Source organism: Magnolia sinica, chromosome 3 (genome assembly GCF_029962835.1).
Source record: "Magnolia sinica isolate HGM2019 chromosome 3, MsV1, whole genome shotgun sequence".
Taxonomy (NCBI): Eukaryota; Viridiplantae; Streptophyta; class Magnoliopsida; order Magnoliales; family Magnoliaceae; genus Magnolia; species Magnolia sinica.
Genome location: NC_080575.1, coordinates 94,619,060 through 94,646,516, shown reverse-complemented (window position 1 = coordinate 94,646,516; position 27,457 = coordinate 94,619,060). Strand labels below are relative to the sequence as shown.

The window sequence follows — 27,457 nt, the reverse complement described above, 5'->3', positions numbered from 1 at the left end:
ATTCAAAACTCAAGTTGGCCCCACCAAGTGCTTTTATATGTTTTAACAGTGTCTTCACATGATTTTAGATGGTATGGCCCACCTGAGTTCCGTATACGGCTGATTTTTGGGATATCCCATAATTTAGAGGGGACCCATCAAATGCACGGTGTTGATGGTCGACAAACATCACGGTGGGGCCCACACAGCTCAACTCACGGCAGCTTATAGTGAGGTCGAGCGCATAATATATATATATATATATATATACCCGAAATGAAAAATAAATTGTGCAATTATGCAAAACCATGTGTGTTACCTATCTAAGCATCAATGGAGCAACCATCGATCAATCCAACATGCTGAAAAATGTATTCAGAAATAACATGAATGGTTTGAATTATCGCAATCTTTTGAGCTTATTGTTCCATTGAATTTGTCCAATTCTGATACCAATTTGTTTAATATGAGTCAATCGGTCAAATCGGTAGATGGATTGAAATCTCTATCTACGTACAAATTAAAGATATCTAGAAAACAATATACCGCTGACGGCCAAAAGATACTTTCCACAAACTCTCTTCTGTGATAGATTTCCATGATGGTGTTGATTCATCCTCCTCACAAGTGGCACACATGTACTCATATCCAAGCCGTCCAAAATTTGGAGCACATTGTCGATAGAGGATATCTAGAAATTCAGCCAGATTAAGCAATCCTAACCTCCCATGCTATGGATGGTTCACTGTAAGAATGGTTCAAATTCCAAATGAAAAATCAGATGGTTGTTATCATCTATTTGGTGACTGGGTCAGTAATTTCGACGGTCCGGATGGCCAGAAAACAATAGATGAAAGAGTCACTGCTATTTTTAAAATGGATTTAACGGCTCTCACCCATGACCGCGTGCCATAATACCTCTCGGAAGAGGGCCAATAAGAAAAAATAATAATAAAAAAGTAAAAAATAATAATAAAAAACTTTGATTACTCTTGAGGAGTTTGACAAGTGATACACAGTAACTTAGAAATTACTTAGAAATTGATCTCAGTTACAAATAATTCAGATTAAACTGTCCAAATTATAGGTCCCAGTTTATATGTATGATGAATCCAAAAATTAAACTTCTTCGATTATTAAATTATTGGATTAATGAACTTTTATTGGACGGTTAAAATGAAAGTATTCAAGGGTCCTATTTCAAAAAACAAGCATCCACGAATCAGAGGCTAGGAATTTTTGAAAAATTTTGTTTTACGGCTGTGATTAAGAGACAGTGGGTTTCACAATTTAGCCGGTTTATTTTTGAGTTGATATATGCCACGTGTACATATACATGTTGTGAGTGTCTGCGTATCAAGCGTCGTACTCCGCCAGAATACCATACAACCTACGCCAAGTCAACTGACACTCTGGCAGAGAAAAGGCTCCAAGGTCTTTTTTTTAGGAAGCGGATTGCCTGTGACCCCGTGCACGGAGATATTGCTGTGTGGGGCCCAAAGAGAGGTCTGTGATAAATCCACTCCATCCACGTGTTTTTAAAGACCCAATTGGATAGGAATCTAAAAATCGAGCAGATTCAAAGCTCATGTGGGTCATACCACACGAAACAGTAAGGATTGAACGCCTGGGGACGATAGAAGTTTTATATCAGGATGATATTTGTGCCGACAGTTTATCTGATTGATGATAACAGTATGAACGGTTTGGATGGCATATAAACACTATGGTCACCTCTGAGATGGTTTCAATGGTGGATATTTCTGTTCGCAATATTTCATTTGGTATGGCCCACCTGAGTTCTGGATCTAATTTATTTTTAGTTACTGTCTACTATGGTCTTTCAAAACAGATGGACCGAGTGGATTTGTCACGGACGTCTATGTGGGCCCCACACAGCCCCGGGCATAAGAATATCTCCATACCCCGGTCACATGCAATCCACTTCCGTTTTTTTTCTTTCTTTTCATTACTCCCGATCGAAAAAGTCTTGCCGTGTGAAAAAGGACGCGGATTGCATGCCAACTCTGTGGGTCCCACAATGAGGACGCGGATTTCCTTGGAAAGCCTTCCCCTTCAGCTGGAAGTTCCTGCGCCAGGATTCTTAGTGGGGCCACTGCGATGTTTCTGATAAATCCAAACCGTCCATCCGTTTTTAGAGCTCATTTTAGGACATGAGACAAAGAATAATATGGATCTAAAACTCAAATAGGCTACACGAAAGGAAACAGTAGAGATTTAGTGACCGTTGTTGAAATATTTTTATGGCCACAAAAGTTTCATATCAGTCTAAATTTTTAGTGTTTTCACTTGAAATTGACCTTATAAACGGTTTGTGTGACATATAAACACTAACGGGAACCTAGGGAAGGTTTCAACAGTAGGAATTTCTTTCCCTGGTCTATCTGAGTTCTAGTTAGTCATCATTTTCGTTATCTTATTTTAAAATGAGCTCGGAAAATGAATACACACCATGGTGGACCGCATCTTGCATCCCATCGCAAGGACATCCGCAGGTAATCCGCGTCCCCACAATGATGTGTTTCTGTAATCCGGGGGCTATTTTTAAGGGGCGCGGATTAGATACTTACAAGGACAGTAGTTAAATTGCTACTGGAGTGACGTGACCAAGTATATGGACCCACTACGATGCATGTATTGTATCCATACCGTCTTTTAAGGCATGAGAAAAAGAATGGGATAAATCTAAAGTTCAAGTGGACTTATCATATAAAACCGTGGGATGAGTCACTCTCACCGTTGAAACATTTATAGGGCCCACTATGATGTATTTTTTAGATCAGCCTATTTATAAGTTAACATAGAGATAGATGAAGTGAAAACAAAAATATCGGCTTGATTACTAACTTCTATGGCTCCTAAGAAGTTTTGAATGGTGGATGTCTGTCTCCACTGTTTTCTATGGTGGGGTTCACTTGAACTTTAGATCTATCTCATTCTTTTTGTTGTGCCATAAAATAATCTCTCCAAATGGATGGACAATAAGGATACAAAACACGCATCATAATAATGTCTACAAAGCTTGGTGAAGTAGCGTTTTAGCTACCGACCTTCTCGCTATCTAATATGCGCTCGTTTTTTTTAACTCATTTTAGGTCGCGTATCCAACGTAATCCACGCCCCTTTTTTTTGACTCACGATTGAACACCGACAAGGTCAATAACCAGGTTGCAACAAAAGTGATGTCACGAAGCTCTTTGGACCCCATCATAATGCATGTGTTGTATCCATTCTGTCCAACCATTTGTAGAGATATTTGAGATCGTTTTATAGCACTACAAAGAAAATGAGATAGATCTAAATTTTAAATGGACCCACCACAGAAAATAATGGGAGCAGTCATACCCACAGTTGAAACATTTATAAGGTCCATCATGATGTATTTTTAAGATCCAACTTATTTATAAGTTAACATAGAGATAGATGAAATGAAAACAAAAATATTAACTTGATTGGAAACTACCGTGGCCCCTAAGAAGCTTTGAACAGTGGAAGTCACTATCTCCACTATTTTCTATGGTGGGGTTTGCTTAAACTTTAGATCTATATCATTCTCTTCGTAATGCCATAAAACGATCTCTAAAAATGGTTGGATGGTATGGATACAACACATGCATCATGGTGGGGTCCACAGAGCCTGGTGATACCACTTCAGTGCCAATTTGGCTACTAACCTTCTCAGTATCCAATGTGAGCCCCTCATTTTTAGGGCAAGTAAAATCAAAATCTCGTGGACCCGTCACAGGAAAATAATGGTGATGGAACGCTCACCGTTAAAAATTTCCCAGGACTAACTGTAATGTTTGTTTTTCATTTAATATATTGATGAAGTCATAGTAGCATTGACGAAGGGAAGATACAAAATACAGCTTGATCCAAAAGCCCCCTCCCCAGGGTTGCTGGTGGTCAGTGCTCTATGGCCCACCATCATCCATTTTCATGTATCATTTTAGAGCTTGATCCCAAAAATTAAAGGGATAAAAATCTCCAGTGGACCACACCACAGGAAAACAATAGTGATTGGATATCCATCATTAAAATCCTCTTGAGGCTTACTGTACTGTTTATTTGATATCCAATTTGTTCATTAGGTCATACAGACTTAGATGAAGGGAAAAAACAAATATCATCTTAATCCAAAACTTTTATGGCTCCAAAAAAGTTTTTAATGGTCATGTTCATTCAACACTGTTTCCTGTAATGTGATCCACTTGAGATTTGGATATACCTCATTTTTGGTCTCATACCATAAAATGATCTATAAAAATAAATGAACAGCATGGATGAAACACATACATCATGGTGGAGCCCACAGAGCACCGACACCAGCCATTAGCTGATGGCAATGGGAGTAGACAATCCGTATACAAGAGAGGAGGCATCGTACGGTGGCGTTCGGTCTTTCAATTGGGCAAGTGGGGTCCACCGTAGCTGGTCTGAACCGTTGGTATATTGGGACACGCTTGAAAAGGCTATGCACCAAAATTCTTAAGAATGGAAAACTACTGAAACTTTCAATAGTTAGTGGACGAATAAACGGTCTAGAGGAAATTTTTTTTTATCAACGGTTCACAATCAACTAATAAAATTTCAAAATATTTCTTGGCTAGGATCTTTTGCGATCCTGGGTAAAATTTTGCAAATGGACCATTCATTATAGGTCCCATCGAATCAACGCTTTAGATCACAAAACGGTGGGCCCCACTTGTAGAGACCGAGAGCTTAACCTCCATATCCGAGAGGTCGCGCATGAGTGTGAATGCCCGGTATTAGCTCAGACCCGCTATCATCGGATCGATTCTCGGAGCGAATTTGCATGTGCTTCTAGACGTGACGGAAAAAAATAAATAAAAATAAAAAGAAGAAATGGCATGATGTGTGGGGCCCACTTGTCCAACACAAGATACGTGAAGATATGTATAGTATACTCAGCTTTTTAGTTTTCACTAGTGGGGCCCCTGGTACACTGATCAACGCCATTGATCAGGTGATTCCCACCGTCGATGTATCAATCTTCTGGACTGGATCATCATAGCCACCAATTTTAGCTTAATGTCAGCCGTTGCTTATTTCTCTACCTGACCATCTATTTTCTCAGGGAGATTTCCTGGCACAATCCATCTAATGTGGTGACGCAGATTCGGTGAGTTAGGTGGATCCGTGACTTTGGGGCATACAATGATGTATGCATTTTATATTCACACGCGGTACATTCCTTTTGCCGGTTCTTGAATGAATCCGATCTAAATATAGGGTGAGATACGACACAGAAACAGGTGATTGAACGCCCACTAGTAAAAACTTTGTAAGGCCACCTATCAAGCTGATATTCATGTTTTCCCTTCCCGGGTCTATTTTACCCTGTCAGTTACCTTAATATATGTATTCTATATCTATATTGTCCATCTATCTTCCGAGATCATTTCAGTATATATGAGTTCAAAAATAAAGAAGTTCCAAAATCGCAGGTGGAGCATCCTATAAAAAAACAATGGTACTTAACTATCCCCTGTTATGAAAATTTTCCGAAGCGCCACCCTAACGTTCTGGTAATGTTTAATTGATATCGGCCTATTGATGAGGTTACGTGGCAATATATTAAGGACAAATAAATAAATATCAGCTTGATTCAAAACTTTAGCAATCCATTAATAATCAATCACCACTGTTTCTTAAATTATGGTTTACTTGAGAATTGAATCCGTTTTCAATTTTGACTCATGATTGTGACTTCAATGTGACTGCAGGCATCCAACGATGTGGGTGAGACCCTAGCCCTTAGGATCCCCACCTCAATATATCCACGCTGCATAGATACAAATTTGAAGTAGACCACAATAGGAAATAGTGGTTATTGGCCATTAAAGATCTTGTGGGCCACAAAAGTTTTTGATCAAGCTGGTATGTATTTATTTTTTCCATTTCATCCATATATGTGTGATCTTGTCAACGGGTAGAATGGTTAATAAACTTTATTGTGGACGTTAGGAGGTTTTTTTCCAATGAGTGTTCAATGACCACCTATTCCTCTAATGTGGTCCACCTTAAATTTGTATTGAGATTGTCTTAAAATAAGCTGGAAAATGGTCATTCCAGGTTATGGATTTGGGGGGTTTTGAGGGGATATCAAATCCTCTTGTTGTTTGGCACCATAAAGCAATTAGGGTTTTCAAACCCAGGGCGTTTCAAATCCCTTGAAAGAGGGGTTTGAAATTGAGGTGAGAGCTTGGATTACATCTAATCAAGAATTGCATGTGTAATATGTGTCACTAGACTATTAAACTATTGGGCACATATCCCACTAATGATATCCCAAAACAATTAAATTATTAATTGCATCACTATAATTACTTTAAAATGATGACCAGTGCCATCCAAACATTGTCTATTTAAATCAATGGTTAAAAATCATTGGTTAGTTACTTTGACATAATCTTGTGCTTGTGGCCCATATGAAACTTGGAATTTCATCATTTTTTATCAAAGTATATATGTCAGCGGGTTTATTACAACCATTGTATCAAACATTACATATATTTACTAATTAAAGATATTAAATTTAATTAGTAATTAAATTCAAACCCCTACAAATATACCATACCATGCATAGCTACTTTTGAATTAAAGTTGATTCTCAATCCAGGATGCTAAACACACTAATGAGGATTTCAAATCCAAGGGGTTGTGAATCCATGCTTCCAAAAGGGCCCTTGGGGCCCGTTTGGGTGGTTGGATTGGAAAGAACTGGATGGTATTGGAAGGGATTGGAAGTTAAATTCCGGAATTAGCCCGGCATGCCAAACATAGTCGGTGATCTGATCCCAATCCCATGGATCTTAAGACAATACACTGACAACACCATCATTACCTTTAAATCCCATGCAATCCACCTTAATCCGTTCAAATTTGCCTGGGATGTATTTGGTTGGAGGGATTGGAAGGGATGGGAAATTTAATCCTAGGATTGGCCGGGCGTGCCAAATAGACTGGATATAGCAATCTAGGGATATAGCAATCCCATGGATCTCAGGACAATCCACTGACAACACCATTACAACCTAGAAATCCATACCGTCCGCCCTAATACCATTCAATCCCTTCCAATCCACCCGGCCAAACGGGCCTTTAATGCAAAAGGGATAAACAACATGGATATATAACACATACATCACGGTGGGCCCTACAGTCACGAATTCACCACATCCGTAGGTACAAACTGCCCATCGGTCTCAATCACTGAAACATGTCCCCACTAGCACATGCAGTATGATATATGGTTCGTGGGATAAGTTGTCCAACGGGCAAAATCAGATGGCCAAGGTTATCCAAACGGTCTGATTGTCTCCAACATTAATAATATGGAGATCATGATTCGGACGTTTCACCTTTCATGATGTTTGCCGCATGCTGAAGTCTCACGATGAATGTCGTCCGTGGGGTACTTTCTGTTTACTACCGTTGTTTTCAGGGCCACTGATCAGAAGGTAAGGGTCACCTGATCTCCATGTATTTTGGGCCATTTTCCATCTATGATAGGGGCAACAAGATGGACGGTCCTGAATGATAAGACATCCTGCCACGTGTAAGGTGGATGGATGCGTGTACCATGTTCAGGTATACCATCTCTATTGAGAATGGCAATTTGGTAATTATATGCCCCTGTGTTGTCCCGAAAACAGATGCATCCAAAAAAACAGAAGGTCACAATGCGTGTGGGTGTGTCTGCCCCGGATCTCGCGCTCCTACCGTTTTCCCATGATACCTGTTTTAGCCGTACGTGGGAAGCGGATTGGCGGAAACGGGTTGGCTACTCCCCCTGACCCCAGCCCCGGAGCTGGTGGTCGGTGCTCTGTGGGCCCATCATGATGTATGTGTTTCATCCATTCCATCTATCTATTTTTCTAGATCAATGTATGGTAATGCACAAAAAATGAGGTATATCCCAATCTCAAGTGAACCACATTACAGGAAACAGTGTTGAATGAACTTCGACCGTTAAAAAATTTTTGGGGGCCATAAAAGTATTGGATCAAGTTGATCTTTGTTTTCTCCCTTCATCTGGGTCTTTATGACCTAATAAACGGATTGGATTTCAAATAAACAGTAAATTAGGCCTTAGGAGGATTTAAATGATGGATATCCAATCACTATTTTTTTCCTGTGGTGTGATCCATTTGAGATTTATATCCCTCTCATTTTTGGGATAAAGACATAAAATGATATTTTAAAATGGATGAACGGAATGGATGAAACACATACATCATGGTGGGGCCCACAGAGCACCGACCACTAGCTTCGGGGCTGGTGTCAGGGAGAGTAGCCAATCTGTTTCCGGATTGGCTACTCCCCTGCCACCGGCCAATGGCTGGTGTTCTGTGCTCTGTCAGCCCACCATGATGTATGTGTTTCATCCATGCTGTTCATATATTTTTCTAGATCATTTTAGAGCATGAGACCAAAAATGAGGTATATCTCAATCTTAAATGGACCACATTACAGGAAAAAGTGTTGAATGAACGTGGACCATTAAAAACTTTTTGGGGCCGGATCAAGCTGATCTTTGTTTTTTCCCTTCATCTGGGTATGTATGACCTAATCAACAGATTGGATGTCAAATAAACAGTACTGTGGGCCTTATGAGAATTTTAATGGTGGATATCCAATCATTATTTTTTTCCTGTGATGTGTTCCACATGAGATTTATATCCATCTCATTTTTTGTACAGATCCATAGAATGATCTTTACAAATGGATGAACGGCATGGATGAAACATATACATCATGGTGGGGCCCACAGAGCACCGACTGCCAGCCATTGGCTGATGGCAGGGGAGTAGCCAATCCGTTTCCGATTGACTGGTGTACCACACCACCGACCTGGCTAGTGTGGCTTCGTGTCGTGCAAAGACGAGCGCTTAGGCTCTCGACCTCCGAGTTGTACGAACGGTTCAAATGAGATCAAAGTCACATGGGCCCTAAAATGATGTATTTATAATATCCACACCGTGCATACATTTGGAGAGATCATTTTAAATAATGATCCCAAAAATGACTTATATCAACAACTCAAGTGGACCACACAACAAATATAAGTGGGACAATGATTCTCACCGTTAAAACATTTGTAGGGCCCAATATAACGTTTATTTCACATCCAATATGTTGATAACGTCTCAAAGACCTGAATGAAGAGGAAAACAAAATATCATATTGATCCAGAACTTCTGTGACCCTAAAAGGGTTTCAATGGTAGACGTTCAATTCTCCACTACTTTTTGTAGTGTGGTCCACTTACTCTATGGATCTGTCTTATTTTTCGTCTTAAGGCTTACTAAGAGTTCGAAAAGTGGACAGACTGTTTGGATATGAAACATACCACATGATGGGACCCACAGGACTTGGTGACGTCAACATATTAGCCAGGTCGGTCGTGTGTGGTACACCAGCCAATCCGCTTCCGTTTGAAAAGGGTCTCCTACATTATAATGTACGTTTTTTCACAACCCTACATTTAGACACGTGCTTATTCTAAATCGAGGCCGTTCATCATCAGATGGGGCCACTATTCACGTTTTCATAGGCTGAAAATCAGGCTGGTCTTTTCATCTTGTGGTATGATCTGCCACCACGTGTCATTCATCAAATGAGTCCATTTCGCGTTTTCCTTAGCCTAAAAATCTCGCTGACTTGATCATCGTGTGGGCCACACGTGTCTTTTTTGGAAGTGTAGCCGTGGGGCCTACCAGATGAGCAACCCCATATTGCAGTACTTTTGGAAGTGGCCACAGAATTCACATTTATCGGACGGTCTTCATTTGATGGGCATCAATTGGACGGTTAGATGTGCCAATTAGGGTGATTTTCGAGCTTTGATACGTCTCGATTGGGCAGCCAACGGTCCAATTAGTCAACAAGTTTGGTTGCGTCAACGAGTTGCCACGCTTTAGTGACTTGTGCAAAACTCACATTATATGACATGTTTGAAAAGGCGCGAGACAATATGATACATGGCCGGACCATTGTAAATTAATATACGCGTTCTTCAACACTGATAATTTTGAACCTTTAATTGGTAATCCAGACCGTTTATCTATTTCATACCACCATTAAATTAAAATAAATTATATTAAAATATCACAATAAGAATCTTAGGACATTTTCAAATAGAATGTGAATGGTTACTGTATTTCTTTCTACAGATTGAAGGCTTGAAACTGGCGTATGTGAGCAAAAGGCCAATGGCCCAGATTACTGTGGTAAGCAACAGGCCAATGGTCCAAATTACCAGACCAAGGGGTCCATTTCTCAGATATACTAATTTCATACTCGTGTGGGAGCCGTACACATCCACACGCAGGCAAACATGTAAATATGAAACACTTGTGTAAGATCTGAACTTTCAATCATGTGTGATAGGCTGTTTAGATCTTCCATCATAAAAAAACCCAGGCTGTTTTGCACTCGATGTAACGTTCGCACCATGTAGACCCCACATACAAACCTATGGTTGATGCTTCCTTTCCCATTGTTCCCTATGGTGTGGCCCATATTATTTGTGAATCCGGATGATTTTTCTACTGAAGCCTTACAATCGATATTCTCACCTGATGAACGGATTAGATGTCAAACAATATACATGATAGGCCCCACCAAGCTTGGTGTTGCACTCAGCCGCGTACAATAGTGATGTGGAGGATTCTGCTCTAACGTTATAATTACCGTCTTCGCCGTTTCTGTCAGGGCCGGTTTTTTCTTGCTCACAAGAGGAAGGAGCAAGAGAGAGAGCCCATCAATCCAACTACTTCAGCCTAAGAAAACCCAAATTTCAAAAACTTCATTTCAATATACAGAGAGAGAGAGAGAGAGCCCATCAATCCAACTACTTCAACTAAGAAAACCCAAGTTTCAAAAACTTCATTTCAAAACACAGAGAGAGATGGCGGGCGGAGGAGAGAACTCAACGCCGTTAGAATACACACCAACATGGATCGTAGCTGCTGTTTGCTCCGTTATCGTCGTCATATCTCTCTCTCTCGAGCGCACCCTTCATTTCCTTGGAAAGGCATGCATCATCTCTCTCTCTCTCTCTCTCTCTCTCTCTCTCTCTCTCTCTCTCTCTCTCTCTCTCTCTCTCTCATATACTCATCAGTTTCTGTGTATTTCTTTCCCCTCAATAGTACTTGAAGAAGAAGGACCAGAAGCCATTATTCGAAGCCTTACAGAAAGTGAAAGAAGGTCCTCTCTCTCTCTCTCTCTCTCTCTCTCTCTCTCTCTCCCCATGAAAGAAGAAGTTGAAAATACCCTGAATATGTTTGTGTATATGCAGAGCTGATGGTGTTGGGATTCATCTCGCTTCTATTGACGGTCTTCCAAGGTGCGGTGAGCCGCATTTGCGTGCCAGAGAGTCTCACACGCCACATGCTTCCTTGCAAGAGGGAAAAACAGAACACCGAGGCCACGACGGCCCACTTCCAATCCTTCTTCTTCTCTGGCATTCTCAACGGCGGGAGACGCCTACTTGCTGAAGGATCCACCAAAGCCGGCCACTGCGCTGAGGTAATCTACCACAGATCACCATATCCGAATTAACTGATTATAAGATATTAAATGCAATGTGTTGTCTCAATTCTCAATTATCACTTTTTTCTTTTTCTTGAAGATGGTATCCAGACCATTGGCCAGATGGGCCCCACCTTGGATGGATCATGCCCTGAAAACAACCTCCTATTGGACAGGTCTGACCCTTTGATCTAGTTATCTGAAGATGAAATTTTTGATAGAGAAAATACACCATTAGATCACATTCGATGAGAAAAAAGGACAAAGATTCGATGGTGAGGATCTCCCGATATGGGTGATTTGGGGTATGGCCCATGTACTGCATGGTCCATCAGATCAATGGCCAGTAGTACAAGTTCAAGAGCTGAGCAATATCTTTCTGGTGGGATTTGCATGATTCCTCAGCTTATAATGGGGTAGCAATTCGCCAATTTAATAATCTGGAGCATTGGATTTGATTCAGACGCAGTGCGGTTTTGATCATTCACCAACATTTCAGTAACAGCTTCTTAATTAAACTGGAAATGACCCACCCATTTTAGACCTAGGATCGTCCAATCCGTACAATCTGCTGATAGTTACCCATCCACTGCGGGACCCACCTGATGAACGGTCCAAATCCTGGATCTTCACCCCATTTGCCCAATTTGAGTGCACTGAGCTCTGATTCAATTTACCCTGCTTTTAGTTCCAATTCCAGAATGAGATTCAAGAGGTCTGATGTGTTTTTCAGGGGAAGGTCCCATTGCTATCTCTGGAAGCACTGCATCAGCTGCACATCTTCATCTTCGTTCTTGCAATCGTCCATGTTGTTTTCTGCCTTCTTACTATGATTTTGGGAGGTGCAAAGGTAACTGCTTAACTGTCTTACGGCCCTTCAAAATTCCAATTTCAACAGTGTTGTTGATGCAGGCATTTATGACTATTTCTATCCTTTTTTCTCTGTCTTGGCTTAGATACGTCAATGGAAGCATTGGGAGGATTCAATTGGAAAAGAGAACTACGATACAGAAAAGGGTAATACTTTCAGATGCTCAAAATTTTCAAAAGTGATGCCTCATTATGATTTGCCTGCAAAGTTTATAACCTGAGAAGAATCTTATATGCAGCTTTGAATTCGAATATCACACATGTGCATGAACACGTTTTCATCCAGCAACATTTTTCAGGCATGGGGAAAGATTCTGCTATACTAGGTTGGATGGTATGTTATTTCATCCTTTATGGTTGATTTGTTTCATAATGGAATGTTTGGATATGTCGTGAAGTCATATCGAGAGATTAAAATAAATGGCTTTGAACCATCTCTATCTCATCCACAATTCGGGGTGGAAATGAATGCTTGGACACTACCCACAAGCACCACCAAATGCTTAGACACTACCCGACAAGCACACTTGACTCAGACGCATTTTGGGGGCGCCCCAAATGCTTCCACACTGTCCTCGAATCACACTAGAACACTAGGCTCTGGATCTGATATAATTCTGATAGCAGAAAACCGACCAGCACACCAAAAGCTCCAGAGCTGATGGGAAAGGACCGTTTTATCCCTATATGAATGCCCTCCTAGGAAAACCTAGGCAAGACCACCCCATGGGCAACCCCTGTTTCGCACAGGTCCCCGGCCCCACCTGGTGGGCCACCCAACCCTAGTGTAGAGATACAACATGCTCCCGCATCAACATTTAGGTAGTGCCCAAAATGCATAATTTAGTGGACACTTATATTCAACCAATAATGGATTTGGTGGATGTCGAAACAGTGAAGGGTATTGTATTTGGATGTCTCTTGGATCTAAAACTGAAAACTTCACTCCCAATGGCTTGTACATTCAGCATTGTACAGACTCTAACACGGACTTTCCTTGCTTCGCTGATATAGGCTGCTCGGTAGTGTTGTATGCCTAGGGTGGCAAATGGGGCCGGCATGGGCTGTCCCATTTGTAATGCTAGTCATGCCTCACATTGTAGCAACCAACGATTCCGCCGTAAGAGCGCATATTGTTATGTGCTTGTGTTTTACTTCATTGATTAATTTTGTTATTTCTTCAGCATTCTTTTGTCAAGCAATTCTATGCATCTGTGACCAAAGCGGATTACATCACACTACGTCTCGGTTTCATCATGGTAAGCAATCGATTTGAAATTCAAGAAGTATTATCGACTTAGTTCTTTCACATAGATTTATTATTATTATTATTTTTTTTTATTGATTTTTTTGTTTCTTTGGGAGTTTTTATTTCTCATCTATGTTATTTCTGGTGTAGACGCATTGCAAGGGAAACCCCAAATTCAATTTCCACAAGTACATGATACGAGCCCTTGAAGCTGATTTCAAGAAAGTTGTCGGTATAAGGTATATTACTAGTATCTGACAGTATTTACTCAATGTAACGATCCCAATGGTTTAAAGAGTGTAGCTTGACACATTCCATCAGTCCTAAGGCTTTTGGTGTATTGGTTGGATTCTTAACACTCAATGTTAAGGGCCTCTTTGTATCAGCAAAATCTGCCCTGTAATGAGAATTTGAGAATAACAGACTTGTTACTGTTTCATTCTCATTTTGAATGGTGAACCCGCGTGTCTGCCAGATTCCCAAACTGGCAATTTTATTTTTATTTTTATTTTAGCATGGGGTCTTGTTCATTTGGCATATATACTTGAGGATGAATGCTTCTTCTTCTTTTTTATATATATTTTTTTGTTCTGAAATTCTGATTCCTTTCAATTTACTTTCATTGCAGTTGGTACCTTTGGATCTTTGTTGTCATTTTCTTGTTGTTGAATGTTGATGGTAAGTTCAATCTCAAGATATTGTTGCTGAAGTTGATAGATGATGAATCTGTTGTTTCTATTTTATTCATAGAAAATGAATGCGAGGATCTCTATCTAATGTTTCTGTTCTTCCTCATTGAGTAATCCCTTCTGTAAGGAAAGGGAATAATCATCTTAAAGCTACTCCAATGAAGTTAAAGAGATCCAATGTTGTCTATATCACCAACCACCATCCATAGTTCTACAACTCAAAGACTCATGAGTCCGTTGAATTGAGTAACTTGGTTGAGTTTTTTGAGTCTTAAACACCAACTAGAGTTTTGATGAATCAAAATCAAGTTGACTGACAAATCTTGAACTGACTCTTGACCAGTCATGACCAAATTGAGTTTGTTTTTGATGAAATTAGTCAACCTGGCCATGTTTCAAGTCGGGCTTTTTTTTTCTTTTTCAAATATTCAAGCATAGGTTTGTATAGTACACGTGAATGAGATCCAGACCCATTATTGTTTCAATCTGGGCCCTACAGTGGATAGGATGTACCCCTGATTGGGGGACCATTGAGAATCACAAATGAGAAATTAAGAAAAGGGCAACCAACATTCAATTGGGAAAAAAAAAAATCCTCCAACTGACAGCAAGTATATAACATATAGCCTGTTCATGATAGGTCACAATGGATGAACAATCTGGATCTCTTACATGTGTGCCCTGTGTTGCCATGCGTAAGGATATCAAGAGCGTGTTAAATAACCTTGGCCCAATTTCAATTCAATGCCGAATGGCATTTTGCTCAATTTTCTACGAACCAAAATCGATGCTCGATGGAGTGAACCGACTTTCAGTTTCTGTCAAATGGCACCACCTATCCTATAGCCTGCTAACTTCAAGGAAGCCTTGTTTGATTATTAGCGGCCTATCATACCTTTTGGACACGTTTTAATAATCCTGCTTCTACCTATGCTTTAAAATCTAAATATAATGAAAATTTCAAGGCCTGCCACCGGATATCGTTACATCCAAACCCAGCCTTTGATATAACCGTTAGCATCAGACACTTTCACATTAAGCTTTTGCCGCACCAAACTATTGAAATCGAGCTAATGTAGAAAATGCTCAATTCGCTGACCGGTATTGGACTCACACTCTTTTCTATTACCTGCTGCAGGTTGGCATACATATTTTTGGATAGCATTCATTCCATTATTTGTAAGAAAGCTTACTCTCGGAATTACTCTTTCTAAGTCCATGCATTACAAATTCATGTATTGTCGTATATTCCTTTTGATTTGCAAATATTCCGTATTTCATTTGGGTCCCATTTGCATTGATCATACATACATGTGCAAGTTTCGTAAGGAACCGAAATGTGATTTTTCCGAGTGGCTTTTGTAGCTTCTGCTTGCTGTGGGCACAAAGCTGGAGCACGTTATCACTCAGTTAGCCCATGAGGTTGCAGAGAAACACACGGCGCTGGAAGGGGACTTGGTAGTTCGGCCTTCAGATGACCATTTCTGGTTCGACCGCCCCAAGATAGTCCTCTACTTGATCCATTTCATCCTCTTCCAAAACGCATTTGAGATTGCATTCTTCTTCTGGATATTGGTAAGTGACCATCCACAGCATCCGTTGTTATTAATGTCAAGATGGAAAATTCTATCAATCGTGCTTTCTCTGCTGGCTTTACAACATGGGTTGGTCAAATCTGTTTCGATCTCTTTAACAAGGGCCTGTTTGGACATCTCTCGAAAGAAATCAGAATTTGTTTGGATTTTTTTCAGAGGAATCCATGATACAAATCCACCGTATCATTTGGATTGGGTGACAAAACAGGAAACACATTGGGCAGGCGTCTGTTTTTCTGGATTTTTCTTCTCCAGAGCAGTTGCTTGCCTCTCGACATGCTATTGCTAATAAAACCACTGTCCTGTGCAGACAACATATGGCTTCGACTCATGCATCATGGGAGAAGTTCGCTATATCGTCCCCAGGCTTGTAATTGGGTAGAGATCTCTCTAACCTTGTCTCAATTCATTCATGTGATTCTGTCTGTGAAAGTTGTCATGATGCTGTGTTTGTTGGTGAATAGGGTGATTATTCAGTTACTCTGCAGTTACAGCACCTTGCCGCTTTATGCCATTGTCACCCAGGTGAGTCGCAGGAGAAATGATACAGCTGCTCAGTGATTTTCATTTGCACTAGAACTCGCTGACTCAGCTCAAAACTCAAATGAGCCGACCCGACAAGATTTTGAGCCAAGTCTCTAGAGAACTTGCTTGTGAGTGCTACTTGGTGCTGAATCAACAAAGCTCATCAAGTCATTGAGCTGACTCAGTTGACCCAATGAGATTTTGAGCTGAGTCACTAGAGAACTTTCTTGTGAGAGTGACTTGGTGCTGCATTGACAAGAGTCATTGGGTCAGAGAGCTGACTCAGTCGACTCAATGTGACTCACGGTGACTCAAGCCAAGTTGCTCATGACCTTACTGAGGAGGCAAACATCTGTAACAAGCACACTTTTGCATTGCATTTTTTAGTCGTGCATTTGGTTACACCGGATATGATATTTCCTGATTAATCAGGTACCAATATCATGAAATATCATGATATTGGTCCAACAAAACTCAGCATTAGCTATTTTATATATTTACCTAAATATAGGTATTTAAAATATTTGTTACACATCTATATATGTTTAAATTACCCAAGCCTGCCAGGCATCTAGTCTGGATGAGTTTTTCGAGTTCAGGCATGTCTGGCAAGATTTCAGCTGTTCATCATCAGGCGGATGTGGTCGTTGGTGTGCCACATCTATGAAGAAAATGGATGGTTATAAATACTTGATCAGTGGTCCAGATTTGATGTGGTCAGACAATCTACCTGATGAACAGCCTCAGAGAAATCTTGTGCACAGGTGTGGGAAGTGTAGGACTCAAAATCCTTCTCTCGAGTGTAGCCAGCAGGCTTGAAGCTCTTTCACTACAAGCTTCACTACAAAATCAAACGATAGCTACTGATGGTAACTGCCATTTTTCTGATGAAGATGGGGAGTTCGTTCAAGAAGGTGATATTCGATGAGCACGTGCAGGAGGGCCTAGTTGGGTGGGCCCAGAAAGTAAAGAAGAGGAAGGCAATTAGAGTGGCCAATGGCCGCGACAGTTCTAGCCATGTGGGATCCACAGATGGTTCTTCTTTGGGAATTCAGCTGCAGAAGGTGGGCGAGGGAGAAAAGGGGACTATTGATCGACCAACAGCCTTGAATGGGCATGACCCATGAACCCTCAAGCAGTGTAGTGCCCTCACACCATAATACAAATCAGCATGCATTGCAAAGCTGCTTGTATGTGTATGGCAAAGTGCATTTACACAGCTTGTGGTTGTCTCTTATACAAAATGTTCATACTTTGATATTTCGTAGAAAAGGAAGGCTATCATTCCCATACAGATTATAGGAATATTGTAGACAGTGAAAGGGTGTAGAAGATGAGTTGAAAATGCTATTTCAAGAGGTTACTTTTGGCATCAAATACTGTATTTCTTTCGCTACACTACCGACATTCTATGCATTTTTACAGTGAGGAAGAAGAATGCTTCAGTTTTCAGACAGGCAGGTAGGGCATGTCCCAATTGCTTTTGTCCACCAACAGCAGGGACCATCCATTCCATGGCAACCACACGCTCAAACAAATAACATTGTCTTGTTCCATCAATGGGAGCCCAAGGCACCAACCTAGTTTCGTCAGACAATGGACCTGTCATGGTTGCTCCTTGCCAAAATTCTGGATTTTGGACAGTTGGAAATTGAAATCCAGGATTTGCAAAAGGAGGTTCATTTCAATTACAAGGCGGTTACAAATTCAGGATTTTTATACTTTTTCAGTTCCAAAGGAGACCCCTTGCAAAATCTAGAATTTTGGGGTCATCTCTAACCACCATTACTACCATATCCTCCTCGCTTAAGGTATTCATATTCATTCACACCGTGGAATGTTTTCACTTACATTCACATTGACATGATGCTATAAAAATCAAGCCTATACATTATTATGTAGGCCCATACTATAGAGAAAAAATTGATAATCACCTAAAAAGAAATATAGAATTTAGTTTCAAATATAAAATTAGTGGGCACACATTTGTAGTTTACCAAAAACTTGTAATTGCCTTACTTTTTACTCAAGGCTATCTTACATTTGGTTCAATGCAATGATTGTTTCATGTTGCATATGTTAGAGTTATTTAAAGGGATTTAATTTATCATATTTATTATCCTATGAATATACTGAAAACAATTTTAGAAATCCAAGAGTCAAAATCCAAGCTCCAAACACAACTTTTGAAATCTGGGATTTTGAAAATCCGTACAATAAAATAGAACCAAAAATTCAAGATTTCAATTCTATGCTCCCGAACAAGGTGTAAAAATTTATTGGATATTGAAGAAATCCTCTTACAACCATAACAAATTCAGATTACGGCCTGAGATATTACCTCTTACAACCACAACTGATTCTGATTAGGGTACGAGAGAATACAAATAGCAACGCAGTAGAAATCAATAAATCATTAAAGATCATATGCTTTATTACTAAAAAGGAAAAGGAAAAATAAAAGTAAAGATACATCATCGCCTTCATCGTCTGAGCCTTATCCTAGACATGAATCTTGTTCCAACCAAGTTAACTTTTTTATGGTAATAAAAATATATGATAGTTTGTTACATTGTGCCTGTTGGAGTTTTGTGCTCTTGTAGCCTATGAGGGTTGCATTAAGTTGGCAACCAGAGCCGAACTTATACCACAACTTCAAGGAGGAGGGCCCCACCGTCGATTTGGATCGATGACGACATCTAGGGAGTGCCTCTTAGTTAGAAGATAGAGTTTTGGTTTATTGGAGTAGGCCTGGAAGTCAAGTAAAGTCCATCATGGGATCTCATGATCGTGGCCCTCTAGTCTGATCAATCTCATATTTTAGGTTTTGCTTATTAATGTTATTTAGAATATCATGTACGGTTTAAATTTCTTTGATTAGTTTTTATATTTGCTTACTTCATCGCCAAGTAATAGGTTGCGCACACAGCGCAAGTTTTGGGGTATAGAGTTTTCTTATAAATAGGCACCCTATGTAGTTTTTTTTATTCATTGAAGATTAATAAAAATTTCTACGTTTTTCTACTCCTCTGAGTTCTTGAGTTGTGGAAATTCAATTGGGTGCGAAGCCCTCCCTTCATCGAAAGGCTAACTACCGTGATGCGAAGCCACATCTATCTCGACCGCTCCTATCTTATATCATGTATACTTCTCACCTCCTACACCCATCTTAGCTTCGAATCCGTCAGCTTTTGCAGCAGTTCTTCTCCATACAGCCGATTTTCAAAATATAGCCCTACAGGAGGGCTGAAACTTCGGCGGAACACCACGTACAGACCGCACATCCGATTGACATGAAACTCGGAGGTTTTGAAGCCCTCCCATGGCTGACCAGAGCCAAGGAGGCGCTTTCCGCATTCGGTGCCCCCTCGCACGTGCGACGGGCCTGACCCGATGTCCGCGCGCGGGAACTGTCTCCAGGTTCAGATTTCCTACCTATTTTACTTCCCTTATACTTATTTTTCCTAACCCTAACCCTAGATTGCATTAATTTCAATTTATTTGTCCCTTTTGTAAAACTAGGGTACTTTTAAAACTGGTGAATCCCTTGAATTAGGGACTGATTACTGTGCACGTGTGGATGAGTTTTACTTCCCTTTGAGTATCGTTTGGCTCATAATTTTTATTAATCCAGCCCTAACATGTGTATGCCTGGACCCGCACAGATTCCCCTTGCTTGAATGTTTGAACTTTTGTGTGGGATGTGGAAATTTTATGTGAATGTTTCTGAATTAGTTTGATCTAAAGCCTGAGATCTTGCATATCATAATTAATTTTCATATCTTGCATCAAATTTGGTATCAAAGCTTAGGGTTTTTATAGGGGAATATATCACAAGTTTAGGGTTTAGTTTATTTATGTCCATTATACATCAAGTCTCATCACATATAGCTGTTTAGAGATCCATAAATCCTGATACAAGCGGCTGAAATTTCTGTTAACAGAAAGTTAGCAACTCACATTGCTAGAATTTTCTGTTATCCCCTTATTTTAATAGTTATATTGCTGAGTTTTAGTGACGTTGTATGGTTTTCCTCATATAAAGTCTCATAGCATCATTTAGTTTCATTTAGATGCATATAGTCACAGTAGAAGGTCCTTATGTTGAGTTAGTAGTTATATGTCCACGCGTACGGGTCGTGGTTTTGGCTTGCACCCTACACTAAACATGGAGCAATTGCAAAAATCATTGGACAAGTTGACCCAACAGGTTGATTCTTTGGGAAAGCGCTTAAAACAACATATGGACCAACGCCTTGAGCAGTTTAATGTGCGCGTTACCCAACTAAAGACCTTCCTCGGGGCAAACCCCACCATTGGGGAAAATGCTTAATCTCAAGTAGGGGGTCAGAAGGTTAGACCAAGGAATTTGTCATGGGCGCACACCCGTGCACTCACCCCGTGAGGGACATCATGATCAGTATGACCCAGATGCACAACTCCCCAAGGGAGTTAGAGTAGATGTCCTTATGTTTGATGGCTACTTGGACTCTAAAGCCTTTTTAGATTGGTTGGCAGATATGGACCACACTATTTTGAGTGGTATGACATATCAAATGCTCGTCGAGTCTGATTCGCCAAGATGAAGCTTGTGGACCAAGCAAAGAGGTTTTGGGCGACAGTAGAGCAAAAGAAAGAAAGAGCGAGAGATCTCTCAATAGTCAATTGGGGAGAAATGAAAGAAATGCTTAAAGAGAAGTACCTCATTTTCTTTTATCACTTACGGTTGATTGACGAATGACAGTCTCTTCGACAAGGTTCCATGACTGTTGCTGAGTTTATTGAGAAGTTCGAAGAGTACTTGACCCGTTGCAAGGTTGATGAAGACCCCGTACTCACCTTTGCTTGTTTTAAAACAGGCCTCCGTCCTGACATTAAGAGAGAATTGCTCGCCAAAGACATAGACATTATTGAACAATTGTATCAAGTAGTGTTAGACATCAAGCAATACCTCAAAGCATTTGTGGGAAGGTGGTTTGACTTTCGTGATTCACTGGGTATCAAAACAAACCTTCTAACAATTTTCAGCCCAGGCCCAAGGATAATAAGGGTAAAGAAATTGTCGGGTCTAACTCGCGTGGAATTGGGGCAACTAAGTGTTTTATGTGTCAGGGGTTTGGTCACTTTGCCTACCAGTGAGGTACGAAAGAGGGCACCAAAATATTCTTTATTGATGGGCAAGTAGAAGTAGTGCCCCTAGAGAGTGACGGTGAAGAGGAAGAATATGAGCCAGTAGAAATCCCTAGTGATGAGGAAGAGGGAGCGCAAGAGTCTGCGACCCTCGTGATTGTGTGTTGCATATTGGCTCAGGCCAATAACACTGATGATTGGCGCTGCAACACGATCTTCTATACTTATGCAAAATATAGGGAAAAGAGCTATAAGATGATCGTGGATAGTGGTAGTTGTGCCAACGTGGTATTGAGTAGCGCTGTGAGCCGTTTGGGCTTGAAGCTGGAGGCCCATCCTCAACCCTATAGAGTCTCCTGGGTTGATGAAACGTCCATTCCAATCTTGCACCATTGTCTTGTTCCTATTCAGTTTGGATTATATAAAGACACACTTTGGTGTGATGTTGTTCCCATGGATGTTGGCCATATCATTCTGGGTAGGCAATGACTCTATAATAGGGATGTTACCATATTTGGTCGTTCGAATGTGTGTACATTCTGGTTCGAGGGCAAAAAGGTCAAGTTAAATCCATCGCCACCCAAGAACACGACTGGAAAGGAGTTCACACAGAGTGGTGTAAGCGGCTCAAAAGAATTGAAGGATTCGAAGTCTAAGTCGAAACCACTCTATATTCTAAATGCCAAGGACTTTGAGCAAGAAACGGAGGCGGACTCGATATTATACGCCCCAATGGATAGGGAGAGTATACCAGAGGCTAGCGTAGAGTTACCCACTGAGGCCATTCAGGTAGTGCATGAGTTTCGTGATGTCTTTCCTGATGATCTACCAAATGAGATTCCCCCTATGAGAAATATACAACATGTCATTGATTTAATCCCTAGGGCAACTCTACCAAACCCCCCGCATTATAGAATGAATCCAAAAGATCACGCTGAGTTGAAGAGGCAGATTGATGAACTCCTAAAGAAGGGTTTTATTCGAGAGAGTATGAGCCCATATGCCGTGCCCGCCCTTCTTACACCTAAGAAGGATGACACATGGAGGATGTATGTTGATAGTAGGGTCATCAACAAAATCACAGTCAAGTATCGGTTTCCCATATCGCGTCTTGATGATATGTTAGATATGATGACCAATGCTACTATCTTCTCAAAAATTGACCTCAAAAGTGGTTGTTACCAAATCCGTGTACGCCCTGATGATGAGTGGAAGATGACCTTTAAGACAAAGGATGGGCTATACGAGTGGGTAGTTATGCCTTTTGGGTTAACTAATGCCCCAAGCAACTTCATGCGTGTGATGACCCAAGTGTTGAGACCCTTCATGAGGAAGTTCTTGGTCGTATACTTTGACGATATCTTGATTTATAACATGACTAAGGAGCAACACCTCGATCATTTGAGGCAAGTTTGTGGAATCCTCGGGGCCGAAAGGTTGTATGCTAACCTAAAGAAGTGTGCGTTTTTGTCTAGTAGTGTTATCTTCTTAGATTTTATTGCGTCAGCGAAGGGCGTATCGACAGATACCAAGAAAGTCAAGGCCTTAGTCAATTGGCCTGAACCTCGCAATATTCATGAGGTGCGTAGCTTTCACAACTTAGCCACCTTTTATAGGCGGTTCATTTGAGGTTTCAGTTCCATTATGGGTCCCATCACGGATTGCATTAAAAAATGAGAGTTTCAATGGAAAAAAGTATCCTCGAAGGCCTTCAAGGAGATAAAGGTCAAGATGACTGAAGCTCCAGTCACGCGACTTCCAAATTTTTCAAAAGCTTTTGAAGTCTCATGTGACACGTCAAGAGTTGACATAGGAGGAGTACTTAGTCAGGATGGGCACCTCGTTGTCTTTTTTAGTGAGAAATTGAATAAGGCTAAGTAGAAATATTTCACGTATGACAAAGAGTTCTATGCGGTAGTGTAATCACTGCACCATTACTTATCGCCATAAAAATTCGTCTTATTCTCAGATCACGAGGCCTTGATATACCTAAACTCTCAGAAAAAATTAAACTCTAGGCATGCCAAGTGGGCTCAATTCATTCAAGAGTACACTTTTGTGCTTAAGCACAAGGCCGGTGTAGAGAATAAGTCTGCCGACGCATTGAGTCATCGAGTCGCATTACTCAATTCCATGAGTGTCGAAGTCATGAGCCTCGAGTACATCAAAGAAGAGTATTCTGAGTATCCAAATTTTAGAGTTGTATATGTGTCGTTGTTAGAGAGTCCATCGGGAGCTAGCAGTGAGTACTTGATTTTAGATGGATACTTGTTTAAGAGTGACTGCTTGTGCATACCACGCACCTCCTTCCGTGATTTTTTTGTCTGAGAGTTACATTCAGGAGAGGTCGCGGGTCATTTCGGTCGAGACAAGACCATTGCCCTAGTGGAGGATAAGTTTCATTGGCCAAGCCTCAAGCGATATGTGACCAAAATTATAAGGCAATGTCGTACTTGTCAACTGGCAATGTAAAGGAAACAAAACACAGGATTATACATACCTTTGCCAGTCCCATTCATCCATTGGCAGGACATCAATATGGATTTCGTGCTTGGACTTCCTAATACTATTCGGAAATACGATTCCATATTTGTTGTTGTGGACCATTTTTCTAAAATGGCTCACTTTATTCCTTGTTATAAGACCTCCGTGCATCTCATGTTGCCAAGCTATTCTTTAGTGAGGTCATTAAACTGCATGGGTTACCAAAAACTATAGTGTCTAGCCGGGACGTGCGATTCATGAGTTACTTTTGGAAGACACTATAGCACATGATGAAAACTAGGTTCCAGATTTTCTTCTCCTTACACCCTCAGACCGATGGTCAGACTGAGGTGGTCAATAGGAGCCTAGGAAGTTTGCTCAAATGTTTAGTGGGGGAGCACACCAGGACATGGGACACCGTACTACCTATAACTAAGTTTGCATTCAATAGTTTTGTCAATAGGTCCACAAGTCTAAGTCCTTTTGAGGTAGTTACTGGTTATAAGCTTAGGAAGTCTATTGAACTTGTCCCTATGTCACTGTCCCATAGGTCGTTAGAGTCTGCAGAGTCTTTTGCGCATCACATTCATTCATTGCATCAAGAAATCAGGCGAAAGATCACTACTAGCAATGACCATTATAAATTTTCTGCAGACCAGCATAAACATTTCAAGGAATTCAATGTAAAGGACTTTGTGATGGTCTGCATTAGGCCCGAGCGGTATTCTCAGGGGGCCGTTCGTAAATTACATGCACATAGCGCTGGACCCTTCAAAATTATAAAGCGAAACGGTTTCAATACGTATGTGGTAGATCTCACACCTTCCATGGGAATTGGTTCCACATTCAATGTCGAGGATCTAGTTACTTTTCAGGGGACTACTGATACTTTGTCTGGCCCTTCGCCCACCTATCCTGATTCCCCAGATCTGTCCCTTGATACATGGCCTCTTCCCGACTTTTCTTCCCAGCTTCTACCTCCCATACCTAACCTTCAAATACCCAGAGAGGAAATAGAGGATATTCTGGACCATCATATAGTTTCAACGTCGGACGGCAGGTTTCAGAAGTACCTGGTTAAATGGAAGTTACGACCAGCTTCAGAAAGCATGTGGCTCACTGAGGAGGAGCTTTAGAGACTTGATCTTGACATCTTTGAGCAGTTCAGGAGTTTTGTTTCGCCAGTGGTAAAATCTTCACAGCCGGGGAGAGTTGATGGGGACATCACGCGCGCCGCCCCCCTATGCACGTACACAAGGAGAAAGAGGACTCCACCGTCAATCTGGATCGATGACGACGTCCAGGGAAGGCATCCTAGTTAGAAGACGGAGTTTTAGTTCGTTGGGGTGGGCCAGATAGTCAAGTAAAGCCCATCATAGGATCTCATGATCGTGGCCCACTAGTCTGATTAATCTCATATTTTAGGTTTTGCTTATTAATGTTATTTAAAATATCATGGATGATTTAGATTTCTTTGATTAATTTTTATTTTTGTTTACTTCATCGCCATGTAATAGGTTGCGCACATAGCGCGAGTTTTGGGGTATAGAGTTTTCTTATAAATAAGTGCCCCTTATAATTTTTTTATTCATTGAAGATTAATAAAAATTCATACGTTTTTCTACTTCTCTGAGTTCTTGAGTTGTGGAAATCCAATTGGGTGCAAAGCCCTCCTTTCATCGAAGGGCTAATTACCGTGGTGTGAAGACACATTTATCCCAATCCGCCATTATCTTCTATCATCTATACTTCTCACCTTATACACCCATCCTAGCTTCGAATCTGTCATCTTTTGTAATAGTTCTTCTCCCTACAGCCGATTTTCAGAATCTAGCCTTGCAGGAGGGCTGAAACTTCGGCGGAGCACCACGTACAGACCGCACATCCGATCGATGTGAGACTCGGGGGTTTTGAAACCCTCCCTTAACCGACTAGAACCAAGAAGGCGCTTTCCGCACTCGGCACCCCCTCGCACGTGTGGCCAAGCCCCTGTGCAAGTGCGACAGGCCTGCTATCCGGGCGCGGGAACTGTCTCCAAGTTCAGATTTCCTATCTATTTTACTCCCCTCATATATATTTTCTCTAACCCTAACCCTAGATTGCATTACTTTCAATTTATTTGCCCCTTTTTCTAATCTTAGGATACTCTGAATTGAAACTAGTGAATCCCTTGGATTAGAGACTGATTGTTGTGCACATGTGGATGAGTTTTGCTTCCTTTTGAGTATTGTTTGGCTCATAATTTTTATTCATCCAGCCCTAACATGTGTAGGCCTGGACCTGCACAGATTCCCCTTGCTTGAATGTTTGAACTTTTGTGTGGGATGTGAAAATTTTATGTGAATGTTTCTAAATTAGTTTGATCTAAAGCTTGAGATCTTGCATATTATAGTTAATTTTCATGTCCTGCATCATTTGGTTTAATCCTGTCCATCCAAATCAACCACATTCATTGGGGGGTCAAATACCATTCCGTAAAATTTGTCGACCATCCAAAAGATGGGTCATTTTCACTTGGGGGTTCAAAATCATAGTTTTAGAAGTCACTGACCCAACTCAAAACTCAGCCTAGTTAAATCAACTTGGCTAGAGATTGAACTGAGTCGCTTAGAAACTTGGCCTTCCATCGGAGAGACTCATTGAGTCAACTTGATAACTCGGACAATAATGACTCGAAACAAATCAACTGAGTCACTTGCCTGGTTGGTTGGGATTTTGTGAGTAAGAAGTGAAGGCATGGGCAAAGTTTGGGACCCTGCAACCTCAACACAGACAGAAGCCTGCAACCAGCAGTCTACATGCTGTTAATGTGAAGTTTGCCTATCATCCAAAAGATTGGCCATTTTCACTTGGGGGTTCAAATCATAGTTTTAAAACTCACTGACCCAACTCAAAACTAAGCCGAGTCACTTGGAAACTGAGTCTTCAGACTGAATCTTGGATCGGAGGGATTCATTGAGTCAACTTGATAACTTGATCAATTCCATTTGATTCAAAGCAATTCGGCGGCTGGCGACCTCTACACAGACAGAAGCCGGCAACCAGCAGTCCACATGCTATTAATGTGACTTCTAATGGATTTTATAGTGTGTGTGTGTGTGTGTGTGTGTGTGTGTGTGAGAGAAAAGAAGGCTATTTTATGCCTGAGTTTACTCAGTTGAGTCCTTAAAGAGTGTACCTGACCCAGATGGACAACAAGTCCAGTTGAAATAAGTTTTCAGATCTTAAGAATTATGGTTCGAATTTGATGAGATGGCACACCAAAGTACTGCAGTAGATGATGAAAAACATGGCCTCGCCAGTGTCCGGAATATTTGGAAAGATCAGATAATCCTCGTATCTCCAAAGACCGGGCA

The 27,457-nt window shown here is 40.9% G+C and overlaps 1 protein-coding gene across 1 annotated transcript; it reads left to right on the top strand.

The window, feature by feature from the left end:
* Nucleotides 1–10,753: 10,753 nt before the first annotated feature.
* On the top strand, nt 10,754–17,885 carry LOC131240296 (MLO-like protein 1). The gene is made up of 14 exons (XM_058238434.1): nt 10,754–11,062; nt 11,178–11,235; nt 11,327–11,556; nt 12,293–12,409; nt 12,516–12,576; nt 12,669–12,763; nt 13,614–13,688; nt 13,829–13,917; nt 14,307–14,356; nt 15,506–15,546; nt 15,733–15,942; nt 16,273–16,340; nt 16,427–16,487; nt 17,381–17,885. Exons 1-14 carry the CDS (start codon nt 10,937–10,939, stop codon nt 17,612–17,614), a joined length of 1,515 nt encoding a protein of 504 aa, XP_058094417.1. The 5' UTR covers nt 10,754–10,936; the 3' UTR covers nt 17,615–17,885.
* Nucleotides 17,886–27,457: the final 9,572 nt, after the last annotated feature.

Coding starts and splice junctions, on each gene's coding strand:
- LOC131240296 (XM_058238434.1), top strand. CDS start 10,937: ATGGCGGGCGGAGGAGAGAACTCAACGCCGTTAGAATACACACCAACA. Junction 11,557..12,292: donor AAGCCGGCCACTGCGCTGAG/GTAATCTACCAC, acceptor TGTGTTTTTCAG/GGGAAGGTCCCATTGCTATC. Junction 13,689..13,828: donor TACGTCTCGGTTTCATCATG/GTAAGCAATCGA, acceptor TTTCTGGTGTAG/ACGCATTGCAAGGGAAACCC.